Below are 21568 nucleotides of genomic sequence, written 5' to 3' on the forward strand. Positions count from 1 at the left end.
CTTCTGATGACTTCTGATGACTTCCGTTTCAGTCTCTCCGGTTGTTTTTAAGAAATGATTTAATAATTTTGTTCACTTCAATGGCTGTTTTTGTGCTTTTTAACTGTCTTATCGAACCCTATATAAATTCCCTGACTTAACAAACCCTCCCTCATTCCCAGCCACTTCTTGGACAAATTTGATGAGAGCGCATCGCATTGTTGTAGAAACTTTAAAATACTATTCCCAGGTGTTATCACTTTAAACAAGAGGAGTATGGACTGGGAACAAAATTATTGCAAGACGGTTTTCCAAATTAAAGGTTTCATTGATGATCATGCCACAGAAATCCTTTTCTAAATTTCTTCGCTCTAAAGATCTCTAAAAGTACCAGTAAGTACAGTCTTGTCGGAGTCATTTCGTTAGGAGAATTATAAATGAACAAAGAAACTAGAAGAGAAAAAGGATGTAAACTTAACCCTCTGCCTTGCATTATCAGATACGCCTATGATAAATAAATAATGATTTAGATGTAGCACATCCACGAAGTGGTTCTTTAGCTGATTCCTGGTCGAATTGAAATTTGAAAATGTTGCTTCTTAAGAAGAGGTAAAAAAAATGGAGTACACGGAGAAAAGCCTCTCGGAGCAAGCGAGAGAACCAACAACAAACTCAACCCACATATGGCGTCCACGCCGGGATTTGACAATGGCTATATTGATGGGAGGAGAGTGCTCTCACCACTGCGCCACCCTTGCTTCGTCGTAATACGGAAATCAGCTAAATCCCGGAACTTAAATTAAATTACTGTGAATTGACTGAAAAGTACTCCCGCTGTTACGGACTCTTGCTATAAAAGACACTAACTCGTGGATCCAAGGAAGTCCCCAATAATGGAAGTTATCGCATGAGTAAATGGAAAGGATGAGGGTGTCGAAAACCCCCAGGAGCAAAAACAGGAGAGGGGAACTCTTTTTCGCTCGTCTCTGCCTACCCTTTTCCGCTTGCAGCGCAGGCTATTGGAGCCACGGGCATTAACTTCATTCACATCGGATATTAGTTTCTGCATACCTTTTCAAGATCCACTTATGCGAATTTAATTCCACCTCACGTGAAAAAGAGATACTTCCCCGCGTCGTCTAACAGCGATGGACAAGAAATTCTCCTCAGAGTCCCGGCAAGCGCAGCTAAACGGAACAGAATATTTTCGGGTGCATCGTAAAGTTTACTTAAACAAACTCACTGAATATGGTCAAGCTAATAAAGAGAAATATTGAAATAAGTAATTTATTTTTTGGATATTTTTTCTACCTTACAAGGGGAGAAACTTGCTCATAACGAACGTTTTTTATTTCGTATTAAATGAAGAAACTCTTACTAGACTTAATTTGCCTGTATATTTCTTAACACCAAATGGGTCAGTTATGGGGTTAGATTCATTCATAATTCCACACCATTCTCGACCCTCCCAGTGCTTACGCTTTGCCATGGCGCTTGGCGATCATGTACTCTTTATTCTAAGAGAACCATGTTTAAAACATAAAAGCCAATAACGTCCGCCTATTACGTTACCAAAGAACACGAACAGTACGTGTTCTGTAAAGGTCTTTGTAGCTACTGGGTAGGCATAATTGCGTAACAATTTCATTCACAAAGAATCGTTGCTCGCCGTGTTGTCGGGATTGATCGTGTCAGAATCGGCCGTCAATCGGAGAAATATGCCGAAACCGAAAACCGAGCAAAAAGGCTCGGGACGCTAACGGCAAGGGAGGCAGTCGTTTTCTGACTATTTATACGATTATTCTTTGGCCTCTCTTCGTCCTCCTTCTAGGATACAAACACAAAAACCCTCTGATATCAGGGGAAGAGCCTTCTCGAACCTTAAAAAAGACAGTCCATTGAGCAACAGTGTAGTAGAGGCAGTGAAAAACCTATCGGAGCTGTCAGCTTACGTAACGCAACACAACGCTTGATAAGCTGCATTCATGCAGTCTCAGCTGACTGATGATTACAAATCAACTGCAAACGTGGATATCGCAAGAAATTTTCAATAAGTTATTTCATCAAATTTTTAAAACTTGCAAAATATTTTACAAACTAGACAGAGTTAATAAAGAACCTATCATAATTCATCATTGGCTTGCTTTTTCGTTTTACTATCTTGAGAAGACTGTTCTTGTGTTTTTGAGCTATCCTCTGAGGAAGTAGTTCTCCCCGCGGGCTCACTAGACGAGGAGTCGTCTGGACTTGGTAAAGGTAATGGCTCTTCTTTCTCAGAGTCTTTGCTTTCACTTTTCTCTTTCTTTTCTGTTGTTTGTTCCTGATTTTCCACCTTTTCGTTTGTCTTCTTTTCGTCTTCTTTCTTCGTTTTATCGTTAGGTTTCTCCGCTTCTTTGTCGTTCGTCTGTTGTTGTTGATCAGCGCTTTTGTCTTCTTTTTTGCTTTCCTTTTCTTTGCTTTCTTTCTTTGCATCAGCTCCTGGTTTTGTTGTATTTGAGGCTTTAATGGAACAAAAACAACAATAACAAATTAATTCGCTTAAATAAGCACCATCAAACTGGACACGTAAAAAGCCGTTCAATAAGTGAGTCTATTAGAAAATTGGTCAGCTCATCATTCGGACACTCGTCAAGCTCGATTGGCAGACAGTCAGTCTGTCTGTCTGTTAGTCTCTCAATCACACACTCAGTATATTGCAGGAAGGGAAGAAAATTCAAATGAAAGCTACTGAGCTGTATTTTCCTGTGGAAATGTTTATTATACTGTATACAAAGTAGATCTAACTCTTTTAAGTCTCTGGATGAAATCCTGAAGTGTGACCCGGTTCAAAAGAAAGCTACTGAGCAGTGCTTTTTTGTGGCACTGTTTATTATACAGTACAAGGTGGTTCTAACTTATGAGTCTGTGGAAGAAATCCCGAAGTGTAACCATTCAAATGACAGCTACTGAGCAGTACTTTCTTGTGGTACTGTTTATTATGATGTACAAGGTGGTTCTAACTTTCGCGTTTGTAAACTAATGAAAGTACAGTTACACCATTTAAATGAAACAACCGACCTACTATGAAATTTTGAAAATCACTTGATACCCTATTGGCAGCGTGGATACATCTCCTTTTTACCAGACTGGTTGGGTACGCCCTATATTGGTCGAGCAGCACATGCAAATCACGTGACTGTAGACGTAAAGAACACGTGATTCGTACCTGTTTCATTGACCTTTGGCTTTGGTACGTAATACTTGGCCTTATTCAACAGGTAGAGCAGTTCACGATCCAATTTGCCTTGTTTAGCTTCGATATCCTTGACAACCAACACGGGATTATCTGAAGATTTTGCTTCGCTCTGCTTTTTCACGTTCGCATCCAGCCATTCCTGCAAACAAAGGAACAACAAAAAAACTTCATGACTCTTCTGTTTCCTTTTCAAAGTTCCAGATGATTGTTCCGGCTGTGATCTACTTTTCAAGTCTGTTAGCAAAATTCTTAATGATAGCAGAAGAAGTTTTTCTCTCTTACGAGAGGCCTTGACGGTGATAAAAGTTTCTATTTTATGTGAGACGGGGTGGTGTGGGCGGGGGAGGAAGTAAGGGTGGGGTGGGGGAGGCTTTTCAGTTAACGGAACGTCTATTACTTTGGACGGGTAGGGAAGGGATTTTAAACATTTGGTTGGCGGGGAGGCGGGGGGAGGGGTTAATTTCAGTGGAGACGTACTTCCTCGGAATTTATTTACCGTTGTCTCGTTGATAATTGTTTGGAGTTCTTCCAAGTCTCTGCTTGTGTAAATCTCGTCCTTGTCGGTAATGTTGTTAATCTGGACAAAGAAGGTTCTAGACAAGTTTAAACTGTTTCTTAGTAATTCTATCGCTTTAGGCCTGGCCTTGTTCTCCTTCAAACGATATCTGAAGTCCACTGACTGTTTTTTTAGCGTCTGAAGCTTGTCATTGTATACCTGAAAATGCGAAAGTGAATTTATCATTCTATCGGACTATTCTAAATGAAAAAAAATACCTAAAAGGCAAGGGTAAAAGGTAAGGCGAGCTGCTTATTGCGCCTAGACATAGGTTAGACAGTCAATACTGACTTGAAATCTTTTTGGGGGAACAAATGACAAAACGATTTCCCGCGCTTTCGGTTCCAAACTGTCCAGGCCCTTGTGAAGCCGCGAGTAAAAAAAATGCGACTAGAGTACAAAACCTCCACAAGCACTTGTGCGACAGGACGAGTAAGATATACGTGTGTAATATTTTCTTTAGTTAAACTTTCCAGGGAGAAGATACCCACCAAACGTCTTCCCAGTCATGCCACACAAAAGGGAAACCAGGTTTATTGGCCCCTGTGGAAACACAGTTTCCAAGCTTAGTTATTTAATCAACAATTTAGGTGGCCGGGTTCGTTTTCCCGCATGGTGCACGTCAGAGGCAGCAAAAACTCTATGGTAACAGATTTTCCCGCCCTTTGTACTGGCTACAGGGTTACAGATTTTCCCGCGCTTGAACCAAGTTACACAGCTTCTCCGCCTGGTATCGGCTGCGTATGATTGAAAGGCTTTTGTTTTAGCCTTAAATACTCGGGAAAAAAAAAGAAATGAGACAATAATGAATTTTTAAGAAACCACGAGGGCGAGGGCAAAGACAAAACAACAAGTGAAAAGAGGGAGAAAGAATAAGTGCTGTTTTCATTACTGCTGCCATCATGGCAGAGGAAAGTCCTCAATTTCGCAAATTTACGGTTACCATGGCAATTTTTTAGGGTTATAAGCTTACGTCAGCAGTCGAGTCCCAGCCCTCGTCGTCCAGCCACTCTGAGGCTTCGCTAAGAGCTTGTTCAATCTTTTCTCTCTCCTCCTCTGTAGAAAGTAACTGTCCTTCATCACCCGAAAGTTTATCGCGCATGTTAAAGATGTGCGACTCCAACAGATTCTTCGCGTGTTCGTTTGCATATTTAGCATCGTCACGTGCTTGTAAGTCCTTGAGTCTAATTGAAGAAAACAATGAAAAAGATGTTACTTTACAGCAAAACCGTGGAAAAAGAAAGAAACGGGGGGGGGGGGGGGTGGCACAGGGAATTGATCCACTCCCTGGAACTACACTGTCATTTACACTCGGAAGGTTTCCAAGGGAGAAATGAGTATTTAGCAAAGAGTGTATAGAGTCTGGGTAACTGCTCACCCACACCTCCCCCAACCAGAACCAGAAGATAGTGTTAGCGTTGGGTTATGGGAGGGGTTGGTGTGAAAATTCACATGAAATGAGTATATAGATTCTGGGATACTAACCACCCACTCCGCCCCTTTTAGTTTACCCAACGCTTTGCCCTTAGTGAGAAGTCGGTGTTAACGTTGGGTTGGGGGAGGGGTAGGTGCGCAGTTTCACAGAATCTAGTAAGACACGTGCAAAGTGAAACAAAAGACCTTTATCTACTTGTCAAACGAAAACTTGTCGTATTTTTCCACTAAAATCACCAAGGAAACTTGCTACCGTATATAATGCAGTTTACGCACGAAGGCATTTTTTGAATCATACTTTTTAACCGAGGTGGACAGAGCATCTTCTGAAGTGTTGGCCACATCGTCGAGTTGCAGTACCATCTCGAGCGGTTCACGAACAGTTACAGGTTTACTTGGTTTCTTTTCTTCCGCTTTAGCTTCTTCAGTCTTGTTGCCTGTCTTTTCATCCTGTGAAGAGAGACAGAATTAGATTTATTCTTTTAGCAAGAACGAATTTACCATAAGTGGAGGGGAAAGCACTGTAGTGATTAAAGTATAAACTCGGGGTAAAATAGGAACTAAAGAAGACTTCCGGTTCTCAAGTCTTACGTGGGACCACACAGGGCGCACAAAAACTGGGTATTCATGGCGGTATTACGATATCAAACCTTTTCGATATTACAATAAATTTTTCTCAAAACAGGCCATTTCGTAGTTGCCCCAAACCTCTGTTTAGAAGCGAAGATAAGTGCGGAGCCATTGACATGAAAATAGTTTTTTAAACTCACGCAAACTGAACAAAACTCATTTTCACAAGAAAGGTTTTGCACTAAGCCTCGTTTTGAAAGTGAGAGTTTTAGGAACTCGGAAAGTGACCTATTCAAACAAGCGAAGGGTCACATAGTTTGTGTGGGTGCCCTGTGGTGGCACCAGTTTCTGTCATCGCACAGTGAATGCAGTTACGAAAGAAACTTTCCCTTTACCTTGTTCTCGGCGTCTTTTTTCTTTTCATTTGATTCTTCTTTTTTCTCTTTTTCATCTTCTTTCTTTTCTTCTTTTTCTCCCTTCTCTTCACTTTTCTTCTTCTCCTTTCCATCTTTCTCTTCATCACTTGTCTTTTCCTCTTCTTTCTCCTCTTTCTTCCCCTCTTCTCCTTCTTTCTTTTCTTCCGCCTGCTCTTTTTTCTCCTCCTCTTTCTCCGCTGGTTTTTCCCCGGTTTTGTCGCCTTCTTTCACACTTGGTTCTTCATCTCCTGTTTTTTCCTTTTCGGATTTTTCATCTTCTTTTTCCTCGGATTTATCTCCCTCCTTCAAGAAAGCAAATCCTTAAATCGTCAAACGGCTGGGATCGGGGTCAACTATCTTCTACGAATTACGTCCGCCTGACAGCGCGAATAAACGAAAACGACTGAAAAAGGGCAGGGAACAACTCAAAGTGACCATTTTAGGCAACGACGCCGGCGAGGACAGCGAAATCAACACTTAAGTGAATTGCCCCCCATAAAGCTAGACTGCGAGCAGTCGCTCTGTTTATTCATTTCCGTCTCTCTTTCGTTTCGCTTGACGGACTAAGAAAAAAAGAGAGACTACTCGTCGTCTACCAAAGAGCGTGAAATTAGGAAGTTTCACGTCTTGGTCGTGCGATGACGGCACAGAAATGTACAAGAAAGCGTGATGCACGCGCAAGCTGTTGTTTTGCAGTGTCTCCTTGTGCCCTTAAGACAAAAGCCCTTCATGACTGGTTAGCCAATGATGTCACAATGAGAAGTTCCGATTTCCGCCACTTCACAGTGCAAGCAACAGGAAATAAAATAAACCCACCTCAACCTTGCTCTCTTTGTTCTCGTCTTCTTTTGAGCTACCAAAGAAACTTGAAATTTTACTTCCGATCTCTGCAGACAAAACAAGATTAGATTTAAAAATATGATAAAGATACTGACTTCACAGGTTTTAAACGAACGCACGAAAATTGGCACTGACGAACTCAAAACTTAAATAATTCAAAACATCTTCCGTCTTCGTTATGTGTGAGGAAAAAGGCAGGGATAAAGATGAAAATTCCCCCACCCCAGCCATGTATGCTTTTAAACCGGATGTCCCCCAGAGGTTATCGAACGAGCTTGGTCTTCACATGCAACAAGAAAATGGGGAAAAACAGGCCACAAAGAACATTGAAATAACAATAAAACCCTGCAAAATTAGAGACAGTTAAGAAGACATTGAATACATTTCTACTTTCTCATTCTGTAGACGAAATCCTGTGATGCGACCATTCAATTCATTAAAATGTCTTCAGCAGATCTAAATAAAATATGGGATATTTGTGGAGTTCGATCGTTGGAATTGGAGAAAAAGAACAAGAACAAGAACTTACTAGCAAATGTTGACTGTTCCTCCTCTGGTTTCTCGTCTGGCTGCTTTTCAAACACAGACTCCACCTGAAAAGAAACAAGTTACTTACATTGAGTCTGCAGAAGATAATTACTGAATGACAACATTTGCAAGTTTTAGAAGATTACAGGCTTGATCCTCCATCATAAAATTCAGTTGTTATAGGCCATGTAGGCGAAACGCAAATTTCAGTGCATTAATGCCTTAACAATAACGGCCCAGTCTTTTTAATGACTTCTTTGTCATTGTCAGAAACATTTAAGTATAAATACTGCCTGAGTTTAGCATAAACTTCACCCCTAAACTTTTAATGCAACAAAAAAAAACCCCACAACATGGCTAATTTACGAGAATTGCAAGCTAGGATAAGAATAGCCCATCCTGTATTTTAACAGTCCACCAAGTAAAACACGAGAGGAAACACGGTAGCCTACCTTCTCTAGGTTCAATAGTCCGTTGTCGTCCATCCTGAAGTATGCCTTGACCCCCTTTGATTCTCCTTTAGGCATGTGCTTATCCAGGGCTGTGGCCACGCCTTTAACCTCGACTGTGGTCAAGTTCACTGATCCAAGCATTCTGTGAAAGAATATGCCAAGAAATACGATCAGCAGTGAGATTAACATCATAAGTAAGTAACAAACTGGCCTGCGTAGCAAGCGTTTCTGCGCGAGTTTGAAGAGAAAGTTGGGACGAGAGCACAAAAGAGGGATCTCAAGGGGGAGGGGGAGGGGAGAGAGGGAAACGTTTCCTCTTTTCCCCTTCCCTCCCCTCCCTTCTTCGTCGATCTTCCATTTCTTTCGCTCTTGCTCTAATGTTCGCGCAATAACTTGATTGGAAACGGTTGCCAAGCAGGTTAGTTCCTAATAAATGACAATCTTTCAAACAACAACTCGTGGAACAGACAAAGCACTTTCTAAATAGCTTAAGCCTGGGAAGCCTTTACCCTGTGGAGTTGTTTTCGCTCGTGCCAGTCTCTACCGCAAGAAGCAAGTGCCGAAGCCTCTCCTCCCTCCCCATTCTCCGCACACCTTGGAAGCTCCTCTGGCAAAACTTTCCCCTCACGCTGACGATCCTTCCGGCTAGGCACGCCAGAATAGCTTAAACAGGTTACACATGTGATAATACTTCCCAAGACCCTTACCCTAGTTCGTCCTCACTCAAGAAGTCTAAATCAGTGTAACATGCGTGGAATTTAAAATCTCCCATGTGTCTGTTGAATGTCATGACCTTCTTCTGTGGCACAAGGTTCATTCTGTGGTACAACATTCGCTTGACGTGTCTCAAAGTCTCACTTCCGTCGTCAGCCTTGTTTACTCGCTCAAATGTGACCTGCAATCAAAAACCAAAACGATCATTTCGTCAGAAAAACATCTGGATATTCTTAAGGCATTTTATTTTATTTCATTTTTGTTTTTATCTATGTCTGCTAAGCTGCAGACCAAACAAAAACAATACAGGGTGCTTTCCAAAAGCCAGAACTGGCCGGCCAAACCATGGCTTTTTCCAAGAGTTTTTGATGAAAAACTATTTCCTTTATGCATGCTATTTAGGTTTTGACTTGTCTGGCTGGATAGCTTTGATTAAAAGTGAAATTCTCACTACCACAGGAATGGCCTGGCCGGTCAGTTCTGACAAATGGAGAGTGCCCTAAGAAAAGTCTTCTGACTGACCTGTATTGGGTAGACATTAGCATCTTTAACAACAAATTTCTTGACTTTGAAGCCTTTTCCTAGCTCAGCTGCTTGATAAACAGCACCTACAGGTTAAACAAAAAATACCAGTAAATTCCAGGTATCTCTTTTTTAATTGTAACATGAGTAAGGACACGGTTTCCGATAATAATTATTTTACCAAGTGCAGCAGCTTCATCTGTGTTAACACTCTTTCCAAGTTCAGACCTGAAATTCACGTTAACAAAACAATAAAATCAAATGCTCAAATACAATGTTATTATTATTATTATGGAAGTAATGGTAATTTAAGTCGTTTTCTGATAAACAGCGCTCAGTTATTTAACTCTGACGCTGATCTTACTTATTGATCATGGACAAAAAGCACGCTTTTCAAGAATATTAACAGTATATATTTTTTCACATCCATTCTACAGGTCAGCAGCACTAGAAATTGAATAAAACTTACTTTTTAACAGCCTTTAAAAGCAGCTCTTGAACCTTTGGAACACGTGTTCCTCCACCAACAAGAATAACACTTTCAATTTCATCCTAAACAAGAAATGATCACAAACACTTAAAAAATTCAACATGACAAATGTTTCTACACATAAAAAGTGTTCCACAAAATAAACAAGCAAAAGATATGTGATCAGATTAGGAGTGACACAAGATTACATTGCACATGATAAGGTTGCATTCTATGTATTTCATTCATTCTTTGCAGACCTCCGAATGAATGCTGGCTGCATACAGCTATTTCAAGGAAGGTTGTCGGAAAAAGTGCAAGCGACAATCCTGAAAGGTATTGTGGTTGATTTTGAGTTCACTGTTTTCAAAGAAACTTCAAAGAATGGCAAGAGAAGCCATGGACGTATGAGTGCTAAAAGAAAGCAACAAAAGTAGATTCGACAGCTACAGTGTCAGGAAAAGTGCATCGATCAACCTTTCTCGAAATAGCTGTATGCACTGTGAATCAGTGCATGCATAATAGGAACCTCAAGATTATTACTGTGGGCTTCCCTGGTTGTCTGCAATTAAAAGGTCAACTTACCAAGGTAATGGCTGAAGATTTGAGAGCCTGTTCAACAGGTCCTGGCACCCTGTCCAGCAGATCAGCACACAATTGTTCAAACTCCTCTCGGGTTACCTTGGCACGGAAATCTTTTTCTTCAAAAGCACCTTCAATCTAAATTCAATGATAAATATTGTTACAATGCGTAAGCGACTAAAATATTTGAAAAGATGTCACAGCATGGGACTAGCAGGATTTATCCTTGAGATCTTGAGAGATTTCTAACCTGTGACATGCCAAACAACAAGCAGGGGCTGTAACCACTGAGCCATTGAGATACTCATGGAAAGAGAGAAGACATTTACTAGGTTCTGTGTGTATTAAATAGCCAGCTGGTTTGCCTCCAGCCATTTGGGATTCTTAACCCTGTTATGTTTGATTATATTTGAATTGTTTGTTTCAGTTATTTGGTCAGCCCCACTTGCAAAAGTGCTATAAATACTGGCAAGGGTAGATAAAGGAATTATTATTATTATTACGCCCCACATGCTATTATGACAAAAATGTCAAGGGTGTACTGTGTGGTGGAAAATAGACATAAAAAATTTTAGGCTTGGCAGTGAAAGAGAATGAATTTATATCACAAGCAAGCTGCGGAGAAATTCTTGACATGATGGTAACATCTAAGATTTTTCTTTTGCCAGTTAGTTTAAAAAATAAGTTTCACGTTTATCAACTTTATATCAATTATCAATTTTCTCCTAAAGATGCATTATTTTGTATCAATACGTTAACTAGAGAAGAGGTATGAGGATTAACAGACTGATTACTTAGGGAAGAAATGCTCTGATCTTTGATCAAATCCTCTCCAAAACTTCCTAAAGAAATTAGGGAGATCGGTTTGGAGAATTTGTGTGTAAATTCCATAAAATAATGCTTACCTGTGCAAAAATCTCAGTGTTAGCACTAAGCACTTGTTTAACTCTGGCCGCTTCCTTCAGAAACTTGGCCATGGCTCGGGGAGACTGGGTAACATCACCCTGTGTCTTGTACTTCTCCTACAAAGATGTAGATGATAAATTTCAAAGTGTCCACGCTGCCACTGCACAAGGCTCCAACTTTTGAGTCTGTGGATAAAGTCTTACAGTGCAATCATTCAAGTGAAAGCTACTGAGCAGTACTTTCCTGTGGTACTGTTTATTATGCTTTACAAAGTGGTTCTATCTTTTGAGTCTGTGGATGAAATCGTAAAGTGTGACTGCATTCAAATGAAAGCTACTCAGGGTGCAAAGAAAATCATTTTTACAGCTTGCCATTTGGGCAAGCTGAAGCTAGCATTTACTAGCCCAGACGTCATTTCAACTAGCCCCAAAAATGTTTGACTAGCAAAATTGATTTCACAGTTCTGGATGTTATTCGAATCCTTCAAAAGCCATCACTTGCCCGTCAGGCAAGTTAAAAACAGAATTCACCAGCCCGAGAGCAAACTCCACAAGCCCCGGGCTATCGGACACTACTTTCTTTGCACGCTGCTACTGCAAATTGATGTATTTAATTTCCAAAAGTTATTTGTAAATGTGGACTTTCTGTTATTTGATCTTACATATCTATCCATGATAAAATACCTTGAACATTTTGATCAAATGATCTCTTAGTCTGATGTCCATAGCATGGCCTCCAAGAGTGCGATCAAACCTGCAACACAGATTTGAAATAGTCTGTAAGTAGCTTGTCTGTAAGTAGCTTGCTTGCTTGTGATTTTCTTCATTTACTAGATTCATTGTCGATGTTAAGAACTGTGCAATCCATGACTTACCCCACCCCCTTGACGGCCACCTGTGGCGCTGTTTCTGTAATTCCTCTATCTTTGTGTTTAACAGTGCTATAACCTGTGAATAGAGATTTAAACATCACTAAGATGACTGTAAGTATACCATATTTCTCTTATTTCCTCCCCCACTCACCCTGGAGAAGTATAGGATGTCTATAACATTTGAAGCTGTACCCAGAACTAAAAAAAAGTTAATGTATGGCTATTCATGTGAAAGCTATTGCAAGCACTTCCATATTGTATCTAACAAGAAGTTAAAAAAACACACTAAAGGATTAAGGGTTTTGTTTATCTGTTATAATGTTTTGGCCACAAAATATCAACAACTTATTGACTGCTTACCAACAATAGTTGCCACAGTGCTTGTTGCTCCCATGTCATAAAACATGATGAACTGTTAAAAACAAAAAAAACAAATAAAATGGTTTCTGAGTAGCTAGACATAGAATAGTGTACAGATTTTACGATTTCAAATTACAGTTAAACATTTTTAAAGCAGCCACTCTATGAAAGTTGGCCTAGAGATTCTGTTGAACTGTTTACTTATTTATAAGCAATACTGGCCAATTGCTTTGTTCTGCAATACAGTGAAACCTCAATTTAACAAATGGCCAAGGGACAGGCAAAATTGTTTGCTATATCAAGGTTTCTTTTTCATGTACTTAACAAATCGACCACAATTTTCCATCATCTACACTCTTATAGACCATAGAAATGACTTCATAAAATGTTCAAAACTCAAGAGGAACCACAAGCCACAGGTGAGCGGTTTCATTGCAAAGTTTTGAACATTTTATGGCGTCATTTCTATGGTCTATAAAAGTGTAGTCCATGGAAAATTGTGGTTGATTTGTTTTTTAAAATAACATTTATTTTTAGTTTCCTGTGAAGTTTCTCGGAAAATCACGCGCACACTGCATGACATGTTAGGTCATTTCAATAATCTATACTCTCATAGACCATAGCTCTCAACCAATCAGCGCGCGAGAATTCACTCAGTTATTGTAAAATTTACTATTACTGGGGTAAAGAAAATCATTTGTTATACCAAGGACTTTGTTATATAGAGGCTCCACTATACTCCGATAACTGGCAACTAAATAGAGGTTAACCACCTAACAGTGACTGAACATGTCTATCAAACAGTTATTTTTTGTTACCTTTTCAGTTGTGTTAAACGAGTTGCGGCGGAAAACTCCATAATGAAGGGCAACTGAAATAACAGACAAACAGTGTAGAATTAAGATATGTAATCAAATAAACCACAAATCATTAACTCAACAAGATTATTCTCAGTTTTCCTCAACTAACCTGCAGTGTTTTCATTCATTAGCTGCAGAACATTTAAACCAACCAACTTTGCAGCCCTAAAAAAGACAGTACAGTAAAATAAGTGTTGGGGGTGGACTGATATTTGCATGACAGACAATCCCCAGGCAAGTAAACAAGACAAAGCAAAAAAAATTGCAAATCCTTGACAACGTTCCAACCTGTTAATGCAGGGTGCTTTCCACCCATTTTTTCGTCAACTTCCAGTAGTGACTAGAACAGCATTTTCAAAAACTTCCAAAAAGAGGACAACCTCGCAAGGTATACCCAAATTTTCAAAAAAATTTCCCAGAAGTTTTCTTTCAATTAAACTTTTCTCCCAGAATTTCTAGAATTTTTGGTCGAAAAGTTTACATTTCAGAAATTCAACAGTTTCTGGAATTGCCAAAAAATTTTCCAGGAGATTTCTGTACCATTTGCTGCTGTTTCCAAATTTTAGAAAGTTTGGTTGAATGGAAAGTGCTCACAATGTCCACTGATGTCCTTTGAGCGACTGAGAGACACACAGATAGCAGGATCAGTCACAAGTTAGTATTCAACTTACCTTATTTTGAATAAGAATTTCCTTTGTTTATAGCCCATATTATTTTGTAGGTGAAAAAGAAAATTCTTGTTTGACCTGAGAAGGGATTTTACCTACAACATACACAGACACCAAATCTTACCTGATAACAGCTCGTCTCTCGGCCTGGTTGAAAAATGAAGGAACTGTTATCACCACATCTTTCATTGGATGATCTGGAAAGACACAGAGCTGAGTTAAGTTTGCAAGGAACTACTACCTTGTGGACAATAACCGAATAATAACTTGAATGTAAATACTAGTCTCACAACCAAAATACAAAGTGAAAAAAATGCTTGTCCTCTTGAAAGATAATGGTGTGAAAATGTATTTTTCTTCTGGTCACTTATTTATATGTCCAGTCAAAATGACTGGGAAACTGGAATTTTGTCTGGACAAATGGTCATCTTAGCTGGAGATGGTCTTTTCATCAACTGTTATTTTGAACCCTTAACGAAGAAACTTAACTTGCAAGTCTTACCTGCAAACTTTTCAGCGATACCTCTGGAATGATTTAGAATCATGCCAAGAATTTCCTCAGGAGTAAAGGTGGTCTCACTGTCATGCCGGTAAACAACAGTTCCAGTTTCTTTATCTTCCTCAAGATCATACCACGGAAATCTGGCCCGGAAAGCAGATATCAATCATTAACATAGTAATTTAAAAATGTTTTCTGCTTCCCTTCTTGAATTCAAAACAGAAGAAAACACAAACGCATTAAAGGATTGGAAATCTGATCTTAGAAAAAGACAATAAACTTTGTCAGACTTCTGTTCCACATTTTTAATTTTGGAACAGTGACATTATTATCTTGCATATTTAATCAAATACTTCAATTCACAAATAAACACACCTTTGTTTATACTGTTGGACCAGTGGATTATTAAACTTTTTACCAAGAACATCTTGCACAAAAATGTAAGAATTCTTTGGGTACTTAACAGCCTGCATCAAAAAAAGTAAAATAAATAAAATAAACACCAGTAAACACTCAACATTTTTTATTATACCATTCATAAGAAATAATCTACATGGAACAGACTTCTGCTCGATTGGAAGAGAGTTTTGACAGGATAATTTACAGAAGAACTCTATACTCAGTTCTACCATTAAGGAGGAACCAATAATAACAAGATAATAAATTATTAATCATTATATTTACACTGTACCTGCTTGCAACTTTTATCTTTATATTGGAAAAACAAATCTTAATAACATTTTTATTAGGAAATGAGTTCACCCCTTTATCCTTAGACCACACTATAGCGAGATTATATTTGTCACTCTCACTTAATGACTTAAGAATGATAATCCCATAGTGTTAGAACTCAAATGAAACCTCTTTAGCGGAACTTCGAGGGATTTTTTTGCAAATTTTTCCTTCAGCCAATATTATACTATTATTTATTAAGTCATTTACTTAATACGTACCACTGTCATGGCACCATCGCTAAATAAACGTTCATTATTTTTCATGGAAACTGCAACAGGTGTTTTTCTTCTTGATTCCCTAAAAAATGTGGTTGACTTTATGTAAGAACATCGAGCAATGATTATAGAGAATGCCACATTGACTGTTCTCTCATGCCACTGGCTGCCAAGCAAAGCTGACCTCTGCAGCCTGGGCAGGTACAAAGCTGGGGGCAGATCAACTCATATCGGACTATACCGACTGTATGCAGTATTTTTTTATGGAATTCCCTGGCATGTAAATTAGTTGATCCAGCGTGTGTTTTGTACCTGTCATCACAGCCTGACCTTAATATTGTAAACTCGACATTTGCTAAAAATGGGAAATTAAATGAATAGCAGGTTTGTATACATAGATTAGCAAATAAACAAGTACTACCGGGTAATTTGAACTTTTTAGTTGGTGAGTGGGTGGCAAAAAGCCAGCAACGGCGCACAGCAGCAAATACAAATGCCTGCCAAAAGTCACATGACTTATGCAGGTCACAGTGCAGTGGCGGATCCAGGGGAGAGACCTGCCCCCCCCCCCCTTATTTTTCGACCAAAATGAGGCCTAGAGGGCCCAAAAATATTTTTTTGGAGACCGCCCCCCCCCCCGCCCCCCCGCCCCTTATCTCAGGGTCTGAATGACCGCCCTCCCTCCTTATCTGAAGGTCTGGATCCACCACTGCAGGAGTGTGTGTGAGAAAAACATATTTTTCCTTTACACTTCTGCTTACATTGATCACTACTTACTGATTAAGGGCAATTTCCATAGGTACACCAGGCTGAAATTTAAGAATTCCATGTTAATATATCAGACAATAAGCCCAAGGTACATGTAACGTTGCAGCAGATTTACATGCAAAATATAACTTGCTACCTTTACAATAGCAATTTTCATGAATTGGCTTCCTAGGTCCACAGACATAACTGCTAGGCCATCTGCAAGAGACATATTCAAAAATAGTAAGATGCCAAACTAATACCTTGCAATCACTTTGTAACCATAGTTACAAAGTAAAATAGTAATATTAATTTTACTCATAAGGAAAATATTGCTGTACTAGTTACTTATCTAACTATGGTTCATCTTCACATTTATATCTCTGTAGTTCTTTTTGTCCACAACCACTTGATCATGCCTCACGTTTTAAACTTGATTAACCACTTCTAATAGTTTAGCAAACAAGTACAACAACACAAATCTGTTTTCTCACCTGACTGAAATACAACAAAGGAGAGAAATACTACTGCGGCAACACAGAATTGCACCCCTGGTTTTCTTAATATCATGGCTGGCTTCTGTGTACCACACTCACTGGAAAAAAAAGGGAGAAAAAATAAATTGGATTTGTATATAATGGACTCTTAAATTGTTAAGAATTCAGCCTTAGTACCAGTGTAATAAGTAGAAAATGTAAATGCCTGACCATAGGGTTACAGCAAAATTTAACACCACCTACAGCCTACAGCTTTACATTCCAGAGAAATTTAACGTAGATTAATGACTAGCGCACAAATCCTTTGTTCAGACCCCCAAAGAAGCACCACGATTTAAGACGCTGTATGTAACTTGTTTGTTTGTAACAGTTTTTCCTTGAGAGCTAGAACCATCAACATCTACAAAGACAAATAAATACCGTGTAGGACCAAACACATACCGGTAGTATACATTTTTGTGTTAAAATTGGACCAGTGAAATGCTCATCAGATGGAATAAATATATATGAATGGCGTTAAAATAATATTTCAAAAATCTTGAAAAATAGTATGTTCGTATATTTTATTTTTGTTTATTTTACACTGCATGTCTAGGGGACAACAAAGAAATCTTTGGGGCATTGCATATTGAACACCAAGCCATTGCTGTTGTTTTTACCCCAGCACCAGTAAGTAAACCATACATTTACGGCTGTTATATTTTGAATGCAAAGTAAACTGATCCAAGAAGTAGTTCAAGCACATCGAGTCATGATCGACTACAGGATAAAGATGCTCTGTAGGCCTGACTAAACATGTCATCTCACTTCAGACCTGAATGAAAAGTTGCCCAGGCAATTACCCTGTACGTTACTAAAGAAAATGTGGCAATGTGGCATGTATTTCCACCACTACAAATAAAAACAGTTAACGTTGCAAAAAATAGTTTCTTCTACTTTTCGCCTCATCAAAATTTCATCCTTGCATATAAAGGTGGCAGTACACAGGAAAGGCAATTTCAACTTTCAGTACAAACTAGTTGACATAACATCCTGGACATAACATATCTGATGTCAACCTCCATGTCTGTTGTAAACAAACCTCTTTACTTGGTATTGTGGGCTAGGAACTGTGCAGGCTTTGGTTGTAATAATTATTATTTGCCTTTGGGCACAAAAAGTTTCTGGGTCTTTTGAGAAACGGGCCCCAGCCTGGCTAATTAACTGAGCTGGCTGACCTCATAAACAGAGCCTTAGGAGTAGAATGAGGTCTGAACCTGCCCGTTATCTCAAAAGGTACGTACCAACAGCTAAATTTAGACAAAAAAATATTTTAAGTGAAATCCCCTGGGAAACTGTAATGATTGAAATCGGATCCTTACTGATTTCTGGGTTATGTACAAAATCTACTTTCTTTCATGAGCAGTTTTGAATAGAATAGTGATCAAAGTGAACTTACAAATTAAGAATTTCTGAACTCACAAAACTATAAAATTTGTTTCACCTCATCACCGCCATCAAATTATTATTCACTGATTATTGTACACATTCAGTTCACCTGATTGCGTCACATTTGTCTAAGGGTGAGTGAATATTTTACAGCGCAAATAATCCAATCTTTACGAAGGAAACAGATGAATCCGAAGCTATTAGCTTCAATACTGCCCGCACAAACCACACACTATCAACGTCAAAATTTATTTAGCAAAGGACTGCGCTGCCATCGTCCTGGTTTAGCTGCTAAGATAGCAGAAAATTTACACGCAATGTAGCAATTTCAGCATCAACACATGACCTATTTTAAGTATAGGTTCCTACCTTTCAGCTGGAAGAAACAAACCTTGCTTCTTGCTTGTTTGATAAACGGAGAAGTTATAATCAATCTAAATAGAATTGAAAAGACCAGAAAATAAAGTTGAAAATGCCGGTGCTTCCATCTGAACGCGGCCACCGCTGATTGGCTGAGAGAACCGGCGAAGAACATGCGTACTTCCACGGCACTCCACGTGGCTGAACCTTGCGGGTCCACATTTTCGCAACTGACTGAACTGATGCAACTTTTTTCGTGGTTGGATAAGCCATACATATGTTTTTGGTAGCTTTGACACTTTACTACTCTAATTTTTGCAGTGTTGTTACTGAACCGTGTAAATAAATTCGCTTTGCTTCGGAATAATCGTAATTTTCGATGGCGAGAAAACCGGAAGTCAACTTTTTTTACTACCGGAAGTCCACATGCTTTTTCTCTGTTCTTGCACTTATCGAGAATACGATAACTCTGAATTTTAGAATGCATAATTTTTTTTCTTTATTTCTCTGTACAAGACGAATGAAGGAAATGTCGTAGTAACGGTCCTAGGGCCCCTTTTGTTTTTACTTTATGTTAATGATTTACCGTTTGGGCTTGAATCTCAAAACAGATTATTTACCTCTGCTGCAGATATGCACAAACTTCAATCTGACAAACTAGAACTACGGCAGAACACCTGGTAGCCTGTTCCAGGCGTTCAGATAGTAGAGTGCGGCGGTCACTGGGGAGCGAGTTGAATTGTACACCGGGAAAACGAGGGGGGACGAGGGGGGACGAGGGGGGACGAGGGGGGACGAGGGATGGGGGGCGAGAGCGAGAGAACTCCCCATTTCCCCCTCTGGTCTCCCTCTCGTTTTTTTTTTCTTCCTGAACTTTTCTCCCGCGCTCTACTATCTGAACGCCTGGAACAGGCTAAGCACTGGCAGATGGAATTCAACCCTGAGAAATGTTTCATCATGTGTATATCCAAACAGACCCGAATCATGCCACCTTTTAGAGAATGTACTTTCTGTAACACTTCCTTAACATATGTTGAAAAGCACCCCTATTTGGGAGTCACCCTGGATGCAAATCTGAGATGGAATCACCATCTTCATGAATTATCCTCTAAAGCTACCAAGACCTTAAATCTGATCAAAAGAAACTTTTGGTTTTGCAATGAGGATACCAAATGTTTCCTGTATAAGACTCTTGTTCGACTCAAATTGGAGTGTGCATCACTGGGACCGGCACTATCTATGTGATGTAAATAAACTGGAAAATATTCTAAGAGCAGCTGCTCGTTTTTGTAAAGGAGATTATAAATATTCTTCAATTGTAACTTCTACGATAAAGATCTGGAATGGGAACCCCTAGCCTCTCGCCGCAAACAAGCGTCGGTTATGCTCAAAGTACAAAATTTGGAATGACATCATTCATGTACATAAGTCTAAGTACCTGACTCCAGCAACAGAAACTCGGACTCGTGGACCTCATGGTTTTAAATATTTTATTGAACATACAAGTAACGATGTATTTAAATACTCTTATTTTCCTTGAACAGTGAGGGAATGGAATAGCAGCTAATAGCCTCCCTTCTGACATGATCTGCCATATCTTTAGATATTTTTAAGAGTATGTTAAGCGGTTACTTACGCGGAGATTAGAATAAGGTGACCCTTCTCCAGTATATATTTATTTATATTTGTATTTGTATTTTATATTATTTATTATTTAATTTCTTGCTAAATTTTATATCTCTTTCTTCTTAATTTAACGTTAGCGTGATAACTGTATATAGTTTCTGCTGACTACTAAATGTGGATGTAGCCGTGTAGATATAGATGTAGATTTGAGCCAGTCGGAGGTGTGGTAGCAGTTATTCCTGATCGCGTACAATACCCGAGTTTCAATATTTTCTTAAAATTATAATTTTCTTTCGTAAGAAAATACGTTTTGGAGAAACAAAAATAGGAAACTTTAGTACAGTGGAACCCCGCTATACGGAGACTCACTTAATACGGACACTAGTATATAATCGACACTGAGTTTCGTTTGTCCCGCCACTGATCATGAAAAATCTCATATATTTTCTCTGAAAAGTACTGTAACACGCTTATCAGAGACACCCGGTTATGCAGACTCGATCGCGATGGCGTGTCCCCTTAAAAGTTTGCCTAAGTCTCCCTATCAACTCAGGGCCGTAGCCAGTATGAGGCGAACCGAGGCACTCGCCTCGGTAAAATTTTACCAAATACTGACGATTTTTATTTTTTTTATCAGACTGATAATATTAGAAGATTTCATACGGCTGATTTCGTACAACGGACCGTGTGTTCGCCTCGGTTGTAGTTTCTTCCTGGCTACGGCCCTGCAACTGCTTAGTTGTAAACCTGGATCACTACAATAACAACTCTCAGGGGCACCCATCGAGAATACAGTTCAAAACCACTTAAACATAGCATTGTTGAACGTATTTTAGCATTTAAAGGTAGATATAGGCATATTTTTATCCTCTAAAAATTTTCCATCTGTTCGGATTTCCTAGCCGAAAGTCTAGTGATCCGAAAAGTATAGGGACCAAAACTCACCTTTTGAAAAAAATTTCAGCTAGAAAAAAGGCTCTCGAAAATTCTAGGTGACCTTTTAGGGTAAAAAATCCGTTAACAATGGGCAATTAAACCATTTTTTAGATGTTCGCAAATCCTAGGAGAGGCAGGCAAGCAAGAAATTTTACAACAAATGTTCCGAAAATTCTAGATCTCAAATCGTTTTCCGAACAGATATTTTCTGAAAATTGACGTTGGGTGCCCCTGAACTCTTATGAAAGATAAAACGGCAAACTGATCGGCTTGCCTTAACGATCAGTCGGTTTGCCTTTTTATCGTTCATCTGAGGAATACCCCTGCAGTTCATCGTAAGGCGGCCCAGAATTAAAAATGAAAACCTATTGTAATTATAGAAAAATGGATGGCAATAAGACGACTTGATTAATCTCAATATTTTCTCCTTCCGACCTGAGACACATCGAGAAGGGGATTTGAAGGTTTTGATACTTTCATGTTGTGGTTTCGGTCTTTTCTTTCGAAGGGGAAGTTCGAGAAACTACTAAAGAAAGATCGAAACCTATCATTTTCGACGTTAA

General features: G+C 39.2%; 1 protein-coding gene across 1 annotated transcript; it reads right to left on the reverse strand.

Moving 5' to 3' along the window:
- Positions 1–1250: 1250 nt before the first annotated feature.
- On the reverse strand, positions 1251–16749 carry LOC140949939 (hypoxia up-regulated protein 1-like). The gene is made up of 27 exons (XM_073399091.1): positions 16653–16749; positions 16316–16377; positions 16189–16220; positions 15415–15493; positions 14837–14928; positions 14465–14604; positions 14087–14159; positions 13404–13459; positions 13253–13305; positions 12435–12486; positions 12078–12150; positions 11887–11956; positions 11203–11319; positions 10301–10435; positions 9716–9798; positions 9428–9474; positions 9247–9332; positions 8718–8905; positions 8011–8152; positions 7560–7623; positions 7007–7077; positions 6170–6493; positions 5503–5654; positions 4744–4954; positions 3711–3929; positions 3185–3353; positions 1251–2478 (listed from the first exon to the last, which is right to left on the reverse strand). The coding sequence occupies exons 1-27, from the start codon at positions 16726–16728 to the stop codon at positions 2102–2104; spliced, it is 3243 nt and encodes a 1080-aa protein (XP_073255192.1). The 5' UTR covers positions 16729–16749; the 3' UTR covers positions 1251–2101.
- Between the last annotated feature and the right edge of the window lie 4819 nt (positions 16750–21568).

This window comes from Porites lutea, chromosome 10, assembly GCF_958299795.1.
Source record: "Porites lutea chromosome 10, jaPorLute2.1, whole genome shotgun sequence".
NCBI classification, from domain to species: Eukaryota; Metazoa; Cnidaria; class Anthozoa; order Scleractinia; family Poritidae; genus Porites; species Porites lutea.